General features: G+C 48.1%; 3 protein-coding genes across 3 annotated transcripts in view; 1 reads left to right on the top strand and 2 right to left on the bottom strand.

The window, feature by feature from the left end:
* LOC125347282 (oocyte zinc finger protein XlCOF6-like) overlaps positions 1–19,280 on the top strand; it is a 320,913-nt gene that overhangs the window by 111,177 nt on the left and 190,456 nt on the right. The gene's annotated exons all lie outside the window — the stretch shown is intronic.
* Positions 1–19,280, bottom strand: part of Znf398 (zinc finger protein 398) — a 390,977-nt gene that overhangs the window by 188,118 nt on the left and 183,579 nt on the right. The gene's annotated exons all lie outside the window — the stretch shown is intronic.
* On the bottom strand, positions 3,130–8,060 carry LOC125347287 (zinc finger protein 786-like). The gene is made up of 4 exons (XM_048340436.1): positions 8,029–8,060; positions 5,999–6,125; positions 5,519–5,671; positions 3,130–4,844 (listed from the first exon to the last, which is right to left on the bottom strand). The coding sequence occupies exons 1-4, from the start codon at positions 8,044–8,046 to the stop codon at positions 3,202–3,204; spliced, it is 1,941 nt and encodes a 646-aa protein (XP_048196393.1). The 5' UTR covers positions 8,047–8,060; the 3' UTR covers positions 3,130–3,201.

Raw genomic sequence — 19,280 nt, 5'->3', positions numbered from 1 at the left:
GAAGTTAGGAGCTACACCCTGCTCATCCAGGGAGGTGATCACCAGCCTAGACCTCCCCACCCCCCTCAACCCAGCATACCCAATGGCAGCTCAAACCAGAGCGCCAATGCGGTTCCAACACCTCCTTCTGCAGACGCCCCAGGGAGCACCTAAGACCTGACCTGCACACGGGATCGCCTCCCTCCACAGGCCAGGAGCGCTCGCTGGAAAATTCCTGCTGGTCCCATGCTCCACGATCCAGGGCTGGGGCCCAAAGATGGGTGAAGCCCCATAGACAGGAGGGTGACAGGAGGCCTAGTGGTAGAGTGCTTACCTCATCTACATAAAGCCTTGGGTTCAATTCCTCAGCACCACATATACAGAAAAAAAGATTAGTGGCACTGTGGCTCAAGTGGTAGAGCGCTTGCCTGGGGCTTGGACTCAGAGCCTGAGCACTGTCCCTGGCTTCTTTTTTCTCAAGGCTAACACTCTGCTACTTGAGGCACAGCGCCACTTCTGGCCACTTTCTGTATATGTGATACTGGGGAATTGAACCCAGGGCCTCATGTATATCAGGCAAGCACTGTTGCCACTAGGCCATATCCCCAGCCCTGGGTAGCGTTTTTTATTTTTGTCCTAGAGCTTGAACTCAGGGCCTGGGTGCTTTTCCTGAGCTTGTTTGCTCAAAGCTAGTGCTCTATCACTTTGAGTCACAGTGCCACTTTCAGTCTTCCGGTGGGTAACTGGAAATTAGTCTCACATTCATTCCTGCCCATGCTGACTTTGAGCCATAATCCTCAGATCTCAGCCTCCTTAGTAGCTAGGATTACAGGTGTGAGCCACCAGTACCTGGCAGAATTTGGTAGAAGTAGGGAAACAGATTCTGACAGTTCCATGAAGGTATTTATTAAAGCATCTTGAAGTGTTCCATTAGCAAACACTGGAAGGAATCTTCCCTTGGAAAGATTTCCTGAGCTCAATGCCAGCCTTTGGCATCCCATATCCAATGGATTGCATGATTTATAAGTAAATCCTCATAGCTCTACTTCAGGAACACACTTCTTCTCACTGCATTCTCTAAAGGCATGTGTGTAAATTAAGAGTCCCAAAACAGATCTCATGGAAAACAGGAGGTTCTTTTTTTTTTTTTTTTTTTTTTTGGCCAGTCCTGGGCCTTGGACTCAGGGCCTGAGCACTGTCCCTGGCTTCTTCCCGCTCAAGGCTAGCACTCTGCCACTTGAGCCACAGCGCCGCTTCTGGCCGTTTTCTGTATATGTGGTGCTGGGGAATCGAACCTAGGGCCTCGTGTATATGAGGCAGGCACTCTTGCCACTAGGCTATATCCCCAGCCCCAGGAGGTTCTTGATATCAGACAGTGAGCTAATATTGCAGGCTGATTAATTTCAGCAAAAAGTTAGGCTGGAGGCACAACTTAAGGGTAAACTGTCAACTCTACCACTTAAAATCTGGCAAAAGGATACAGTAAAAACTGCATGTGGAGATGCATGCCTGTTTTCCCAACACTGGAAAGTGTGAGCCAGGAGGGGGTCAATCTGGATTACATTTTTTTTTGAGACCCTCCTTCCCACCCCAAAATAAATAAGCACAGGAGAATGCACCAGTAGAGGCAAAACTCTAACACTAGGACATATTCCCAGCCATTGCACCAGTAGATTATAAAACTAGAATCTTTGCATAATCTTTGCCCATGTAATTATTTTCATGAAAAAAAAAATTGGAGCTGATGTTCCAGAAAAAAACATCTGAAAGACATTGTTTACACAATATCTCATTTCTGTTATTCCTGAGAATTCCAGATCAACCCTTGGCAAGTCAGAAATTCTTTGACTGTACTATGATTCTGTCTGTACAGAACACACAATGACATTCACTTACTGAAGCAAACTGGAAGGTCCTAACCGTTTCCTAGACTTACTTGTATTGCTGTAAGATTTGCTCTGAAATTGCCCATATGTTGTTGTCTAGCCTATTTCCTGACTAAACTTTGTTATTTTGTCATACTCCAGCCTTTAGTCAGCTGCTGCAGTACTTGCTCTGGGGAGCCTCAGTCACTCTTCTGTTGTAAGTAGCATCGCTCTTTGTTCTGGAATTCTCAAATTCCTTATCTCCTGACCCAACCTTTCATTTACATTTTGGCTCCATATATATATCAGAACTTCGGATTTTTGGTTTCTTTTTGCTTCTTCTAAGACTGGCCAAATTTTGGTTAAAAAAAACACTATTTTAGGGGGAACTGTGTATAATCACTACAGGACCTTCAGATAAACTTCAGCATCCATATGAACAAAGGTACAAGGAATTCATGTGACTGTTCTAAGTTTCAAAGCTAACCAACCACAACCAAAACCAAATCCAAAGTGTCAGGCCAACAACAAAATTCAATAGACTTAGCCCAAAGGACAGGATCACAGTCTTGAAAAAATTAGATCAGTATTTAGGAGCTAGCCATTTACTTTCAGATTTGAGAATGGGACTGGAGAGACTCTGTTTTTTGAGGCCAAATCACTTTGTTAAAGCTTGGTGTTGGGAGCAGGGGACTGTTTGCTCTCACCTGTAATGCTAACTACTCAGGAGACTGAGCTCTGAGGACTGCAGTTTAAGGCCAACCTGGACAGGAAAGTCCATGAGGCTCCAACCACTAAGAAAGACACAAGAGGAGCTCTGGCTCATCTGGTAGAGCTTCAGGCTTCAGGAAAAAAGCTAAGGGATAACCCTTAGGCCCAAGTTCAAGCCCCAGGACTGCAACAAAACAAACAAAGAAACAAACAAACAAAGTGAGTAGGAAGTGGATGAAAAGGCACTGAAGACAATAAGCTCTTAGGTCTTTGACAGGGCAGTATCTTCCCAGCCTTATGCTTTAGAATCCTCGAATCTGAACTCAATCTTCATTTTAGAGCTAGCTTTGCATTTAGGTGAAGAATCATCCCCTAAGGCAGACAGGCAGAACAAATCTCTCTTTTATTAATAGATTGCAAATTTAGCCAGTGATTTCAAAGGAGAAAAATCTGTTAGCTTTGCCCCAGTTCCTAATCTGTGTCACATGCTTGCTTAACGCAGCCCCTTGTGTTCTCCCCATCTGCCTTCCCGTGGGTTTGGGCCGTTTCTGAGGAACCAGAGGCATCTCGTTCATTCACTCACTGGCTGTGTTGACTGTGCACCTGCCTCAAATCCAGTCAGCTTCTATCATTGTAAATAGCAGGCTCAGCCTTTCTTAAATTCAGGATCAGGCTTAGGGACCCACGGAGCAGGACAGCGTTTTGTGTGCACTCTGACATGGACAGTGAGTTTGGACTTAGGGCTCTCCCCAGTGTGTACCCCCTGGTGGCTGCGTAGCTGTGTCTTCAAGCGGAAAGCCTTGTTGCACTTGAGACACTGGAAAAGTTTCTTGCACTTGTGACACTGGAAAGGCTTCTCGATGATGTGAGTCCTGATGTGTTCCACCAGCTGGAACTGCTTGGCGAAGCCCTTGCCGCACTTGCAGGAGAACGGCATCTCCCCTCCATGCAGCAGCTGGTATGTCTTCATGTCAGCCCTGGCCCGGAAGCTCTTGCCACAGAGGGAACACTGCACGTGCCTCTTCCCGCTGTGCAGGCCCAGGTGCCTGGTGAGATGGGCCTGCCGAATGAAGCTCTTGCCACACTGGCTGCAGGGGTAGGGCTTCTGTGCACCATGCGTGTGCTGGTGATTCTGTAGCAATTCCTTGCGGCAGAAGCTCTTGGGGCACCTGGGACACTGAAAGGGCTTCTGCATGCTGTGCGTGTGCTGGTGCTCCCGCAGGACACCCTTTCGACAGAAGCTCTTGGGGCACTTGGGGCACTGGAAGGGCTTCTGCGCACTGTGCGTGTGCTGGTGCTCCCGCAGGACACCCTTTTGACAGAAGCTCTTGGGGCATTGCGGGCACTGGAAAGGTTTCTGGGTGCTGTGGGTGAGCTTGTGCACTCGCAGGGTGCCTTTGAGGCGGAAGCTCTTGGGGCACTGCGGGCACTGGAAGGGCTTCTCACCGCTGTGCAGGCGAAGGTGCTCAGTCAGTGTGGCCCGCTTGATGAAGCTCTTGCCACACTGTCCACAGGGGAAGGGCTTCTCGGTGCTGTGGGTGAGCTCGTGCTCTCGCAGGCTGCTCTTGCGGTGGAAGCTCTTGGGGCACTGCGGGCACTGGAAGGGCTTCTGGGCGCTGTGGGTGAGCTGGTGCCTCCGCATGGAGTCCTTGAGGCGGAAGCTCTTGGGGCACTGCGGGCACTGGAAAGGCTTCTCCCTGCTGTTCAGGTGCTGGTGCTCCTGGAGGTGGCACTGATGGGGGAAGGCGAGGCTGCACTCGCTGCAGGGGAAGAGCCTGGGGTCTTTGTGCTTTTGCTGGTGGATGTGCAGCTGGATCCGCAGGCTGAAGGGTGCTTCGCACTTGGAACAGTGGAAGGGCAGCGGGTCTTTGGGCTGCTGCCGGGCGTGACCCAAGTAGGTGGTGCACATGCTGAAGGAGACATTCCTTGGCTCCCCTCTCAAGGGGGCCCCGGCCAGGTCGGTTTGGCTGGCAGGTGTCCTCCCAGCCCAACTAGCTGGGGCCTTGGAGTGGCCCTCTGGGTGCGTCCCTAAGTGGTTTTCCTTGCTAAAGCTCTCTCCACAGGCAGGATGAGGACGTGGGAGACCCTGCCAAGAGAGGAGGCCCAGGGCTCTGTCACTTGAAATTCCCCCTTCTGCCACAGACATGCTAGAGCCGTGGGCTGCTGAGCCTGGAGCCAGGGTGTCAGGTCTCTGTGGGGTCACGAGGCTGAGGCCTTGCTCAGGCCTGATGAAAACGTCTTCCCTTCCTCCTAACAAGGGTCCAGAGAAGCCGAGGCCCTGCAAAGGATCTAATGGAAAATAACATTTAGTCTCTTCGGGTTTAGAGAATACTTTGGGCCTGCTGGCTTCTTGAAATAAAAAGTAAACCATTTATCTCCCAGTTTATGACCTGACTAAAGGTAGCACATAGACTACCCCATCTTAGGTACACACACACTTACTGTCCCAAAGTATGGTGAGCATAAGGTTCTAACACAACACTCCTAACTACCACAGCTATATGTCATCTGTGTATTTTTCTTTCCCTAAGACCAGGCAGCAGGAACTGGCTTTATTCTTTTCATAGAATCCAGGGAGAGGGAAGCCATTTCGTCACAAAGATAAAAATGAACTATCTTTTGATCTTTTAAATCTCCTACAACAAAATGACTGCTATTAGCAAGCTCTTACTGTGCCGGGATCACTTAACACTGCATTAATTACTTCCAGTAGCTTCATTTTATACCTCGGGATGTGAATTATAACAGGTTCTATCACCAGCTCAAGCTTACTCAGAAAAAGCAACATCATATTCTAGCTCCAGATCCCACACACCCAAGTACTATGCTTTACTGCCTTTCTCTACAATATACAAGACATCTCCCCTCAGGACAGCCAAATAGGAAGACCAGATTATAGAAGGAAAACTAAGAAAGCTGAACATGCTATATTAACATCAGGACCATGATTTCTTAGTACTCACCACCCAACAGCTGTTGCTCTGTCACTGGACCAAAATGTGCCTCAGCTGAGGAATCGTTCAAATTTTCTAGCTTCTGGGATTCTTCCCAGCTCCCAAAGGGCTCTCTCCCATGTTCAATCCAGAGTATTAGCTCTGGTTTAGAAAGATCACCATCTGCACAGAGAAGTCAGACAGGGGAGCGTACATTTAGACACACTGAGTTGTTTGAAATGTTTCTGCTTTCAAGTGCAAGGACTGGCACACATACTTTATTTTTTCTTGTTGGACATTGCTATTCCTAGCTACTCAGGAGGCTGAGATCCTGACTCCATTTTAAAGCCAGTTAAGTAAAAAAGGTGAGAGACTGTATTTCCCAGGTAACCACCAAAAAGCAGACTATTATGTGAAAAGTCCTTGTGAGTTAGAATTTTCAGAAATTACACTATCAAGTGCCAGCCATCTCCCAGGATCCACACCATCCTGAAGTGAAAGGCTTCTTACCTAGTGAGACCAGAGTCTCGTAGTTGGTTCTCATGACGTGCTTGTAGAGCTTCTTCTGCCATGTCTGCAGATACTGCCATTCCTGCTCTGAGAAATAAATGGCCACGTCCTCAAATGTCAGCGGTATCTGCAATATCAGACACAATGTAGACACAGTTAAAATCGCAGCAATCACCCCGCATCTCCCTCTCATCAACTGACTTTTCTTCAGTGTTTTGCCAATTTGTTTGCCAATCCTGGGGTTAGAACACAAGGCCTGGGGTCTATCCTTAGTCCTCTCTGTGCTCAAAGATAGTGCTCTACCACAGCACCACCTGTGGCTTTTCCTGTGTGTCTGATACTGAGGAATTGAACCCAGGGCTTCATGCATGCCAGGCAAGCACTCTACCACTAAGCCACATTCCCAGACCTATTTTATTTAATTAATTAATCTATTTTTTTATTTTGTTGACCATGAAGCTTGAACTCTGGGCTTGGGGACTGTCACTGAGTTTTTGCATTCAAGGCTAACACTATACCACTTTGAGCCACCACACAACCTCCAGTTTTCTAGTGCTAACTGGAGATGAAGTGTTGCACTAACTTTTCCACCTGGGCTGGCTTCAAACAACAATCTTCACAAGTCAGCCTCCTTGGTCTTCTTCTTTTTGGCAGTCCTTGGGTTTGAACTCAGGGACTTAGTACTGACTCTCACTTCTTTTTGCTCAAGGCTAGCACTTGGCCACTTGAGCCACAGCACCACTTCTGGCCTTTTCTATATATGTAGTGCTGAGGAATCAAACCCAGCATTCTGTGTATAGGAGTTAAGCACTCTTGCCACTAGGCCATATTCCCAAGTCCATCTTGAGGATTTTAGTTCAACATTGAGGGAAAGAAAATTCCACGAAACTCTTACACCAGTTAACCACCACAAAGACAGAAGTGGAGCTTTGGTTAACTTTTGAGAGCAGCAGCCTTGAGCAATAAAAACCTCAAAGACAGTGCCCAGGCCCTCGGTCCAAGCCCCAGGGTTAGCATTTTAAAAAAAACATTAACATTGTTAACATTGTTCTATGGTAAAATATCCGAGAAGGCACATTTGGAAGGATGGAAACTTGGAGTCTTTATTAGAGCATTAGCAGTCTGCAGGCAGCCAGTGGTTACAAAGCCTTGTGGCCCACTAATACCCTTAACCCTGTCAGGAAACAGGCCAGACAGCAAAGATAGAAGAAAAGCCATACTAACAAACCAATCTAGCTTCAATGGAGAACTGACTGGGACACCATGGTGACCAGAAAAGACACAGGACATAGGCTTGAAGATGGAGACATGGCATGGCATCCTCCTGCCTGAGCTGATCTGACCCTAAATTGGTCAAGTCAAGAAATAGGGTCACAAGAAGCTCCCAGTCCTGTGCACTTGACTGACAGGTTCAGCAACCTAGAGGCCTAGAGCCCACCCTGGTCTAGGGATTGGGGAGCACCCAGCACCTGGGGACGGGACTTCCCCTCCTTTAGGACTCCAGGCACGCCCAGCAAGACAAGATGCCGGACAAGGCAACCTGCCATGGGACCAATGATGGCACTGGCCAGATCTGACCTCACAAGAAAATATGATTACACGTAAAGGACGTCAGGAAATCATCATTCGGTTTCACCAAATAATGAATCAGCGTGTCATCCACGCGGGTGTCGCTCTCTGCTTCAACCGTGCCACACAATCCACGCGCGACTATCCGGGCCGGCCACACTCTGCCACCTGACGCACGCCAAGACAGCACCACACTGGTTCTCAGCCAGTGGGACCTCTGACCTCCGGGTCCCGGGGCGAAGCGGGGACCCCGAGGCTGAGCCCAGACCTGCTCGGTCCCGCCAGGGCCTGCGCGCTCTCCTCCCCCGGGGTTCCCGGCGTGGTTTCCAGCTGTGGCCACGGTGGCGGCCGCCCGCTCCTCCCAGGGTTGAACCTCGGACCTCCGGTCTCTACCCCGCGGGACCTAGAACACCACGTCCCGAGGACTCCGGAACCCGGTATCCGATGCGGCAGCCCCTTACCAGAGTCAGCTCCGCCATGGTCCAGCTAACGGTCGGCTCCGCAGGATCCCCTGGTGAAACCGGGTCACGCGGGCTCTGCACTAGCACGGCCCGGGGCATGCTGGGAGGCGGCGGCCCGGGCGATATCGCCCCCTGCCGGCGGGAGGTGTGGGCTCTGCCCCGGACCGCTCCGCCCCGGGCCGCACCTGGGAGGGATCCGGTCGCTGGGTCTCCTGAGGAGGGCAACAGTCACCCGTAAAAAGGCTGCCTGACCCAGGACCTCCATAATACGAAGAGGGTCTCCTCAGGTCGACACGGGGTTTGCCGGGCCCTTCTCCACTGCCTTTCATTACTTCTCCCGGGGTGAGAGAGAAAACAGACCCACGTGATCTACCTCCGCACGCAGACGCCAATTACGGACTGTGAGCTGAGCGCGTTCCCGCCTGCGCGCCTTGAGAGGCTCCTAGCGCCATCTGGGGAGCCGCCGCAGACTGCGCAGCGTTGACTGCTCCAAACCCAGCCCCGCGTCGAGCCCGCGCTCCGGAGACCAGGCTGCCGTGCGCGCCTCGTCGGTGCGAGGAAGGCAGGGCCGCGCCGCCTGCGGAGTCCACCGGGTGGCGGCGAAGACTCCCGGGACCGGGCCGGAAAGCGCTGCTGGGCCTTGGCGAGGCGGCTGCAGCTCCGGAAAGAGCGGCGCGCGATCGCTGCGGGGACCCAGGGTCCCCGAGACTCTGTACAAGGGAGGGCGATGAGGTTGGGGTCCGGCGCCCGGCTCGTGCACGGGCCAAGTTTTCCAAGCCCAGCTGAGCCCTGTCGCCGCCGCGCCCCGAGTCTCCACCCAACCCCCAGCCCCATCCGGGGCCTCCAGTGTGTGGACGCGGGCCCCCCGGTGCGCAGTCCCCCAGCTCCGCGCTTCCGGGGTGACCCCCGCCCAGGTGGGCTGCCCTCCCGGGAGCGCTGCTGGTCTCACCTCGCTTTACACTCCGGAACCGGGAAGCGGGCACGGACCGGGTGGTTGACATCGCCATTCGCCCTCCCCGCCGCCGGAGGTGCGGCCACCGCCCCCACACCCGCAGGCACCGCACGGCGGCGGTGGGGAGCCAGCGGGGCCCCGGGGCGCGCGTGACGCGAGGGGTCCATCGGAACCTCCGCTGGAGGAAGGGCAGCAGCCGGGGGCAGCGAGGCTCAGCTGCGCGGGTGCTTGTTTACTGCGGGGCCCTGCCATGCACCCGTTGCCAGGGCCACGAGGCAAACGGACCGGGCCCGCACCCCGGACCCGCACCCGTGCCGTGGAGACGGAATGGTCAGTCTCACTTGGAAGCATCTTCTCTCAAGGGGATGTGGGTCAGAAGGTCAGGAGCCAAAACTGGTCCAGTGCGCCATGAAGGAAGGAGAGAGAGCGTAGTTTCAGGGTTGGCATTGGAGCCTAGGAGAATGACACTCTTTCTCCCCCCACTCCTTTTGTCCGTCCTCAGAAAATAAAATTAAATTAGGATGGTAGAGCCCTTGATGAGTTCTGTAGAAATAGGCTGAAAGTGACACATTAAACTTTGACTTCCATCCAGGCACCAGCGTTGCTCTTCTGTGATCCTAACAACCCAGGGGGCTGAGCTCTCAGGATCCTAGTCTCTCTATCTCTTAGCCACTGAGAAGCCCCATGGGAAGCTGTAGCTCAGGTGGGAGGGTGCTAGCCTTGGGGTGGGGGAGGACAAATGGACAGCACCTAGGCCCCGAGTTCAAGCCCCAGTACTGGCATTAAAAACAACAAACAGCGAAAAGAAAAGCTTTAAATGCCCTAAATCATATTTAAAAAGTAAAAGGACAGTGTGATTGATATTTGCCTGTAATCCCTCAGGGAAATCATGAGTCCTAGGCTAGCGCAGGGCTAGCGAGCTCCTGCCAGTCAAATAAAGAAGATTAACTGTGTTTTTAAAACAATGTGAAAAAAATATTATTTACTTAATTTGGGGGGGGGGTGACAGTTGTGTGGGGCTTGAGCTCTGGGCCTGGGCTCTATCCCTGAACTCTTAGCTCAAGGCACTCTACCATTTGTGCTACTTCCAGTTTTCTGGTGGTTAATTGGAGATTAGAGTCTCATGGACTTTGCTACCTGGGCTGGCTTTCTTTTATTCATTTATTGCCACTCCTGAGCCTAGGATCCTGGGCCTGAACACTGTCCCTGGCTTCTTTTTGCTCAAGGCTAGCACTCTGCCACTTGAGCCACAGCGCCACTTCTGGCCTTTTTGTATATATGTGGTACTGGGGAATCGATCCCAGGGCTTCATGTATACAAGGCAAGTACTCTTGCCACTAGGCCATATTCCCAGCCCTTCCTGGGCTGGCTTTGAACTGACAGTCTCAGATCTCAGCCTCCTGAGCTAGTAGGATTGCAGGCATTAATGAGCAAGGTGCTGGTGACTCATGCTTATAATCCTAACTACTCAGGAGGCTGAGATCTGTGGATTGAAGTTGGAAGAAAAAGGCAGCAAAAAAAAAAATTATACAAACACACACACACACACACACACACACACACACACACACACCAGTCCTAGGGACTAGATTCAGGGCCTGGGCGCTGTCCCTGGCTTCCTTTTGCTCCAGGCTAGCACTTTACCACTTGAGCATCCACTAAGGATTTTTTCCTGAGTATGTGGTACTGAGGAATCAAACCCAGGGCTTCATGCACTCTACCACTGGGCCACATTCTCAGCCCCAGAAGGGAAAGTGTGACATTGAGTTTAATACACTTATATATCTCACGTTGACTGTATTGTTTTATTCCTCTTTTGTTGTTGTTGTTGGTCATGGGCCTTGAATTCTGGGCCTGGGTGCTGTCTCTGAGCTCTTCAGCTCAAGGCTAGTTAGTGCTCTACTTGACCTACAGTGCCACTTCCCAAATAATTAATCTTCTTTAACTGTGTTTTTAAAACAATGTGCAAAATATATTATTTACTTAATTTTGGGGGGTGCAGTTGTGTGAGGCTTGAACTCTGGGCCTGGCTGAAGCGTAGCACTCTACCACTTTGTGCTACTTCCAGTTTTCTAGTGGTTAATTGGACTTTGCTACCTGGGCTGGCTTTCTTTTTTTTTTTTTTTTTGCCACTCCTGGGCGTTGGACCTAGGGCCTGAGCACTGTCCCTGAGCACTGTCCCTGGCTTTTTTTTTGCTCAATGCTAGCACTCTGCCACTTGATCCACAGCGTCACTTCTGGCCTTTTTGTATATATGTGGTGCTGGGGAATCGAACTCAGAGCTTTATGTATACAACAAGCACTCTTGCCACTAGGCCATATTCCCAGTCCTTCCTAGGTTGGCTTTAAACTGAGAGCCACAGATCTCAGCCTCCTGAGCAACTAGGATTGAAGGCATTAATGAGCAACATGCTGTTGACTCATACTTATAATCTGAGATCTGTGGATTGAAGTTGGAAGCAAAAACCTGCAAAAAAAATTATACACACACACACACACACACACACACACACACACGCCAGTCCTAAGGACTAGACTCAGGGCCTGAGCACAATCCCTGGCTTCTTTGTGCTCAAGGCTAGCACTTTACCACTTGAGCATATGCTAAGGAATTTTTCCAGACTATGTGGTGCTGAGGAATCAAACCCAGGGCTTCATGCACTCCACCACTAAGACACATTCCCAGCCCTAGAGGAGAGGGAGAGGGAAAAGTGTGATATCGAGTTTAATACAGTTACATATCTCTTGTTGATTGTATTGTTTTATTCCTCTTTTGTTGTTGTTTGTCATGGGCCTTGAACTCTAGGCCTGGGTGCTGTCTCTGAGCTCTTCAGCTCAAGGCTAGTTAGTGCTCTACTTGAGCCACAGTGGCACTTCCCAAATTATTTTTTAGTTAACAAATCCAAGAGACTTTCAGCTCTCATTGACTAACAAAAAGAAGTCCAAGTGTACTCAAGTAATAGAGCTCCAACCTGGAGAGAAATATTTAAGTAAGTCCACAAAACCTTGAATTCAAGCCACAGTAGGCGGTGGGGGTAGTGGGTTTATGCACAGATTCTGCATTTCAAGTGCTCAATGACCACCTGGACCTAGTGCCTGTGGTGGTAAATGGGGGACATCTCTCTTATGGATGGTTGGTTGGGAGTTGATGGCTGTGTGGTAGAATACATCTGCAATTCTAGCACTTTGAGGAGATGGTCAGCCTGGCCTACATAGTAAGACCTTGTCTCAAAAAGACTTGGAAATAAAAGAGTGAAAGAGGTTGGTATTCTTAACATACATAGAAATTGGCTTTAGATAGGATAAGTTCCCCCCCACCCCCACCCCCCTTTTTGGGAAAGAAAGACAGCATGTATTGATAAGTTTCAAGTGGGAAAATATATAGAGTCTGGATTATTTTTTTCCCCTACAAAGTAGGAGCCAATTCACCTGGGAATGAGGGGCCACGTGGACTGGAGTTTAAATGGGCTGTGCTTACTGACTCAGTAAAGGAAGCATCTCCATTTTCCTGCCTGACTTCCGGAGTTAAAGTCAATTTTAACTAGGTCTCTCGATGATTCTTACATACATTAGCTTGAGGGTGTGTAACCACTGTTTGGAATGGGGAAAGCCACTGTAGGCCCCCAGACCATGTTACAGATTGTGGGAAAGAAGGGATGCTATGGCCAGGGTGGTCATCTTTCTTGTCTCCTATGTGCCATAGGAATTCCTGTTATACCAGCTGTTTGTTTCCAAGTATGCACAATAGTAAAGCATACTGTTATTTTCTTGGAAAGATCTATTTCACAAATCATTTATTGTAGACTAAAATTAACCAGCCTGAAAATCCATTGTTAATTCTAATCTGCCCTTTGGAGTGGCAGTCTAAAATCAAGCAAGTTTATTTTGCCTTTGATTTCAAAACCCTCCAATACTGACAATATTTGAGAGTGTTTGAGATGTTCTCTGTAGACTCAGCATCCTCAGCTTGTTCTGTTATTACTGAATGGTATGGTTTTGTTACACTGGGTGGGGGATCGGGTCAGAGCATTCATCTATAAGGGGCTTCTGATGTAGTGAAACTTCTAAAGAAACCTTGTGCACCTTTGCCTTTTCCAGAGATAGGAGGCAACAATAACAGCGAGCCTTAGAGCAGAGGAAACATGCCAGAATGGTGCTTAAAAAGCCAATTTTACTCATTCGCTATCTTTCTGAATCCATTCCTGAACCACCAATACAACTCACTAGCGTTTGACGCCAATGAACCCCAGAATGAGGCTGGTCACTTGCTCTCAGCTGGACAGCTCCATACACCTTAAGACTGGCTTGAGGGTTCCTTGTAACACTCCATGTCTTGTACCAGCTTTCCATTGCACACAGCCTTCAGAATGGGACACAGAGTGCCTTACATCACTGCAGCCTCACTTGCAAACGGCAGCAATCTCCCTGTGGATGGTGGTGGCTGCCGTGCAGGCCATAGAGAGGAAGGTGGAGGTCCACATCCTGCGACGCCTGCATCTAGAACGCAGGGCAGGGACAACAGAGAAGAAGCTAGCCAGCTGTGAATAGACAGTGTCTGAGCTTGGCAGCCAGCTGGAGGGCAAGTGGGCCGTGCTAGGGACCCTGCTGCAGGAGTATGGGCTGCTGCAGCGGCGTCTGGAGGACCTGGAGAACTTGCTACGAAACAGAAACTTCTGGATTCTGCGGCTGCCCCCAGGTGTTAAAGGGGATATACCAAAGGTAATATTTCCCTTCTAGGTACAAAATGGTACTACTTGACCTAACAGTAAGACCTTTTACACTTGACCTTAGAGTAAGAGGCAATCTTGGTCAGTAAGGTTCTTTGGTACTTTTTTGTTTCTCTTTGGAATCTCTTTAGATGTCTTAGGCTGATGGAACCATGAGGATGCTTTGTGTTTATCTGTGTGGGAAGCACTGTAGTGCATGTCTACAATCCTCCAATAGGAAGACTTCCTGAGCCAGAGGTGGTGATCTGGGAGATGGGTTTTTTTCTTTTCTCTCTCTCCTATGCTTTCTCCTAGCTTATATATGAGTCACTTCTATCTTTGCTTACCTGTCTGCCTGAATCTTGGTGAGGTAAGAAAGCTAAATTCAGTATCATTGAAATCAGTTCATTTGAATGTGCTGGCAATTCTGGTAAAAAGGTAGAATTTTATGTAAGGTTGTGTTGGATGTTTGTGTGGCTCTAGGATTGATGTAGGTCTTGTCCTTCATAGGACATGGTGGGAAGCTAGGCACCTGTTCTGCATCTGGAAAACAAAAGGAAACAGACCTCATTCTAAACATGGCAGACAACCTAGAGACACTAATTTCCAAACAAATTTTTATTCATTTGTTCAACAAACATTTCTTGAGCACTTAGTATCTGCTTGACCTACCTTCTGAAGACACAGCAGTGAACACTTCACCATTAAGTTCTCCAACAGTTTATATTTTGTTGGGAGAAGAAAAAACAGGAGACAGGCAAGTACATTCAAATACTTGCTTTAGCAGAGGTTGGGGATATGGCCTAGTGGCAAGAGTGATTGCCTCCTATACATGAATCCCTGGGTTCAATTCCCCAGCACCACATATACGAAAAATGGCCAGAAGTGGCACTGTGGCTCAAGTGCTAGGCTTGAGTAAAAACAAGCCAAGAACAGTGCTCAGGCCCGGAGTCCAAACCCTAGGACTGGCCTAAAAAGAAAAAAAAATAAATAAAAGAGTAAAGCAGATTGCATTGTAGACATCTATTTTCAAGAAACCATCAGTTCATTTCTCTGCCTCTTGTCTACGATCAAGTGTAAATGGATGGGAGAGAAGTCCTCATCGAGCAACTAATATTTAAGCTGAACAGAAATTCTGGAAGGGTCCAATTTTGGGAAGATCTGTAGGACACCTTTCTAGGTAGAAACAAATAGCTAGTGCCACGTCCCTGAGGCACAGCACATTTGTGACACAAGGAACGGAAAAAGGCTTTAGCTGGTACAAGTGCTTGAAGAGGAACATAATTGGAGAAAAGGGTAGAGGATCAACATTTAGTAGTACACCAGTGTCACCTGGCTGGGTGTGATGGCATGATTAATCTCAGCCTTTGAAAGGCTGAGGCAGGAAAGTCTGGGTTTCAAAACCTGACTGGTCTACATAATGAGCCCACCCTACAAAAAAAAAAAAAAAAACCACCTTCCTCTGGTAGGATTCTACTTAGTTGTTGTTACTAGAGACACTTGATAGAACTGAAGCAGGAATAATTCAGCCACATCTGCCTGTTCTGCTCCTGTAAAGCAGCCTTCTGCCATGTGCTCCCTGCATAGCCCTAACTGTCTCAGCCTAAGCAATCTCCCTCTAGTTTGAACTCATCTATCACCAACCAGCATAGTTCCAATAGCCTGACTCCGCTCTTTGCCCCCCGCACCATAAAAGTTTGTGATCTCGCTGGTGGAGGGGGGAACTCTGGGTCCACTGGTGGGGAAAAAATGAGTTAAAACTAGTTACTTCTGCTGATGGAGGGCATTTAAGACCAAGGAAAGGAATTGGGATTCAAAATTTGAGCACAATTGTGACAAGTGGAGAGTTTAAGCAGAGTGATTCTGGCTGGTTTGTTTTGTAGAAACTCCAGCTCCTCTGTAGAGAATGGATCACGAGAGCAAGGACAAAGCAAGGGCTAAGCATTGAGGCAGCTGCACTAGTAGAAAGGTGAGAGGCAGATGACACTCTCAGGGCAGCATGTTGGAGACAGAGCAGTGGATAGAGGTAGACGACTTGACAGCAGAAGTCCTGATAAGACTTATCAATGGAAATTTTAAATGAAGAGTTAGAAACAGTAATCACTGAAAATTCACCATGGGGTAATTTACTTAGAACTTATTCTTCTAAGCGCTTTACTTATTTTTAGACATATAATTCTCGTAATAGCCCTAACTTGTTATAATGTACAGAGTTGTAGTTTAACCTTGTTGGCTTCAGAGCATACACTTAAAAAGCCTACAGTTTCCAAAGCTCCCTCGATAGGCTCATGCCTTTCTTCAGAACTGGGCATTTCCTTCAGGGGAATACTTGGAGGAGCATATGTTGGGCAGGTGTGGCCTTAAAAGGAAAGAAGAGTACAGTGTCTGTGGGCACTGTCCTGATATGTCTGTGATGTATTCAGGAGAGATAGTGGATAGTAAGTAGACTCAAGTGCAAGGAAGCAATCTGGGAGTGATAAAGATAGAGGGTGTCATGAGTTATGCCTTTGCAAGAAATCATAAGATATAGTGGAGGAGCGATTTTTCTTGCCAAAGCTTTCCCCACAGGCCGGGTGAGGACTTAGGAGATTCTGCCAGGAGGGGAGGCCCAGGGCTCTGTGACTTGGAATTCCCCCTTCTGCCACAGACACATTAGAGCAGTGACCCGATGGACCTGGAGCAAGGGTGTCAGGTCTCTGTGGGGTCACAAGTCTGAGGCCTTGCTCAGGCCTGACAGAAACGTCTACCCTTCCTCCTAAGAAGGGTCCAGAGGAGCTATGCCCCTGCAAAGGATCTAATGGAAAATAACATTTAAGATTTTCCGGGTTTGGAGAATACTTTGAGCTTGCTGGCTTCTTGATATCGAAAGTAAACCATTTATCTCCTAGTCTATAGCCTGACTGAAGGTAGCACATAGACTACCCCATCTTAGGTACACACACACTTACTGTCCTAAGGTATGGAGAGCATAAGTTTCTAACAAAGCCCTTGTAACTACCACAACTTTACTTCCTCTGTGTATTTTTGTGTCTCTAAGACCAGGCAGCAAGAACTGGCTTTATTCTTTTCCCAGAATCCAGGTAGAGGGGAGCCATTTGGCCACAAAGATAAACATAAACTGTCTTTTGTTCCTTTTCATCTCCTACAAAAAAAAAAGCTTCCATTAGCAAGCTCTTACGTGCCAGGACCACGTAACACTGCAGTAATTCCGTAATGTAGGTATTTTCATTAGCTTCATTTTATACCTGGGGATTTGAAATATTGACAGGTTAAATCACCAACCTAAACTTACTCAGAAAAAGGAAGACCAGACTCTAGCTCCAGATCCCACACACCCAAGCACTATGCTTTACTGCCCTTCTCTAGAATACAGAAGACATCTCGCCTCAGGTCAACCCAACAAGAAGACCAGATTATAGAAGAAAATCTAAGAAAGCTGAAAATGTTACCTTAACATCAAGACCCTGGTTTCTTAGTACTTACCACCCAACAGCTGTTGCTCTATCCCTGGACCAAAATGTGCCTGAGCAAACAAATCCTTCACATTTTCAAGCTTCTGGGATACTTCCTAGCTCCCAAAGGGCTCTCTCCCATGTTCAATCCAGAGTATTAGCTTCAGTTTGGAAAGATCACCATCTGCACAGAGAAGTCAGACAGGGGAGCTTAGCCTCCTTGAGCACTACATTTAGACACACTGAGTTGTTTGAAATGTTTCTGGGTTCAAGTCCAAGACGGGCATAGATAAACTTTTTTTCCTTGTTGGGCACTGGTATTCCTAGCTACTCAGGAGGCTGAGATCCTGACTCCATTTTGAAGCCAGTTAAGCAAAAGAGTTTGAAAGACTTTATTTCCCCAGTAACCACCAAAAAGCGGTTGCTGTAATTCATACATAAGTTTAAATTAATTAATTAATTAAATAAAGACTATGATGTGAAAAGTACTTGTGAGTTAGTATTTTGAGAAATCACACTATCAAGTGCCAGCCATCTCCCAGGATCCAGTTACACACCTTCTTAGCTAGTGAGACCAGAGTCTCGTAATTGGTTCTCATGACATGCTTGTAGAGCTTCTTCTGCCATGTCTGCAGATTCTGCCTTTTCTGCTCTGAGAAATAAATGGCTATGTCCTCACAAGTCAAAGGTAACTGCAATATCAGACACAATGTAGACACAGTTAAGATCGCAGCAATCACCCCCCATCTCCCTCTCATCAATTGACTTTTCTTCATTGTTTTGCCAATTTATTTGCCAATCCTGGGGTTTGAACTCAGGGCCTGGGCTCTATCCTTGGGACTCTCTGTGCTCAAAGCTAGTGCTTTTCCCCTTGAGCCACAGTGCCACCTCTGGCTTTTCCTGTGTATCTGGTACTGAGGAAGTGAACCAAGGGCTTTATGCCTACTAGGCAAGCACACTACCACTAAGCCACATCCCCAGCCCTTATTTATTTATTTATTTATTTAGTTTTGTTAGTCATGAGGCTTGAACTCTAGACTTGGGCACTGTCCCTGAGTATTTGCACTCAAGGCTAACACTATACCACTTTTGAGACACACCATTATATCCAGTGTTCTACTGCTAATTGGAGATAAGGAGTTGCACTAACTTTTCCACCTGGGCTAACTTCGAAGCACAATCTTCACAAGTCAGCCTCCTCAGTAGCTAGGATTACAGGCGTGAGCCACTGGCACCTGCTAAGGATTTATTTTAGTATAATACAATGAAGTAGGAAGAAATAGGAGAGAAACATTCCTCGCTTCTTAGGCAGGAAATGGGAAAGACTTCTTTCTTATGAATTTCAATGATATGAGTAGTAGATACCTGTTTCGTTTTCTGCAGCCTGTTTTTCCCACTTAGTACTAGGGCTTGAACTGTTGGCCTTGATTTCTTCCTTAGCTTCTTTGCTCACCATTGGCCCTGTACCAATAGAGCCACAGCTCCTGTTCCTCTGCAGCCTCTTACAAATGAGAACCTCTCACTGAAACTTCAGCTACTTAATATGTAACAGTGACTTTTCAAGGTCATGCTTTTTGGGAGTTACTTTGGAAATAGCATCTCACAAACTTTTTCACTTAACTGGTGCACCCCACCGGTGGAGGGAGGCGATCCCGTGTGCAGGTCAGGTCTTAGGTGTTCCCTGGGGCGTCTACAGAAGGAGGTTTTGGAACCGCGATCCTGCTCTGATTTGCCTGAGGAAGTGAGTTTAGGTGATTCCATCTTCGTGCAAACTGGGGATGTTGCTTCTACCAGTACTCATTCAGCTACTGCGATCCGCCATTGGGAACGCTGGGTTGAGAAAGGGTGGGGATGTCTAGGCTGGTGAATAGCTCCCCTGGATGAACGGGGTGTAGCTCCTAACTTCCCTCAGCTAGCTGCAAACAGGAGAGCTCGAATAGGAGGCAGGACTAGTTCAAAATAGCTATTCCTAGAAAACATAGAAGAGCTGTAATCGTCGTGGTCTCCCTTTCTCCTGGCTACTAACTTTTGAATTTTTTCTTCCCCCATAAAAATAAACCAACCCTTTTTTGTTGTATCAGTGTGTAAGGGGAGATGTGAACTTTATACTGTTTCTGATAGGTTGAATAACTTTGGCGAGGG

The sequence above is a fragment of the Perognathus longimembris genome, chromosome 2 (genome assembly GCF_023159225.1).
Source record: "Perognathus longimembris pacificus isolate PPM17 chromosome 2, ASM2315922v1, whole genome shotgun sequence".
NCBI classification, from domain to species: domain Eukaryota; kingdom Metazoa; phylum Chordata; class Mammalia; order Rodentia; family Heteromyidae; genus Perognathus; species Perognathus longimembris.
Note: the sequence above shows the minus strand (reverse complement) of the source record. Positions and strands in the feature narration are given on the sequence as shown.

Bases quoted from the DNA above. Each gene is read 5' to 3' on its own strand.
- LOC125347287 (XM_048340436.1), bottom strand. The intron at 5,672-5,998 runs GTAAGAAGCCTT...TTCTCTGTGCAG, and splicing joins CGAGACTCTGGTCTCACTAG to ATGGTGATCTTTCTAAACCA. The intron at 4,845-5,518 runs GTGAGTACTAAG...ATTTTCCATTAG, and splicing joins AGAGCAACAGCTGTTGGGTG to ATCCTTTGCAGGGCCTCGGC.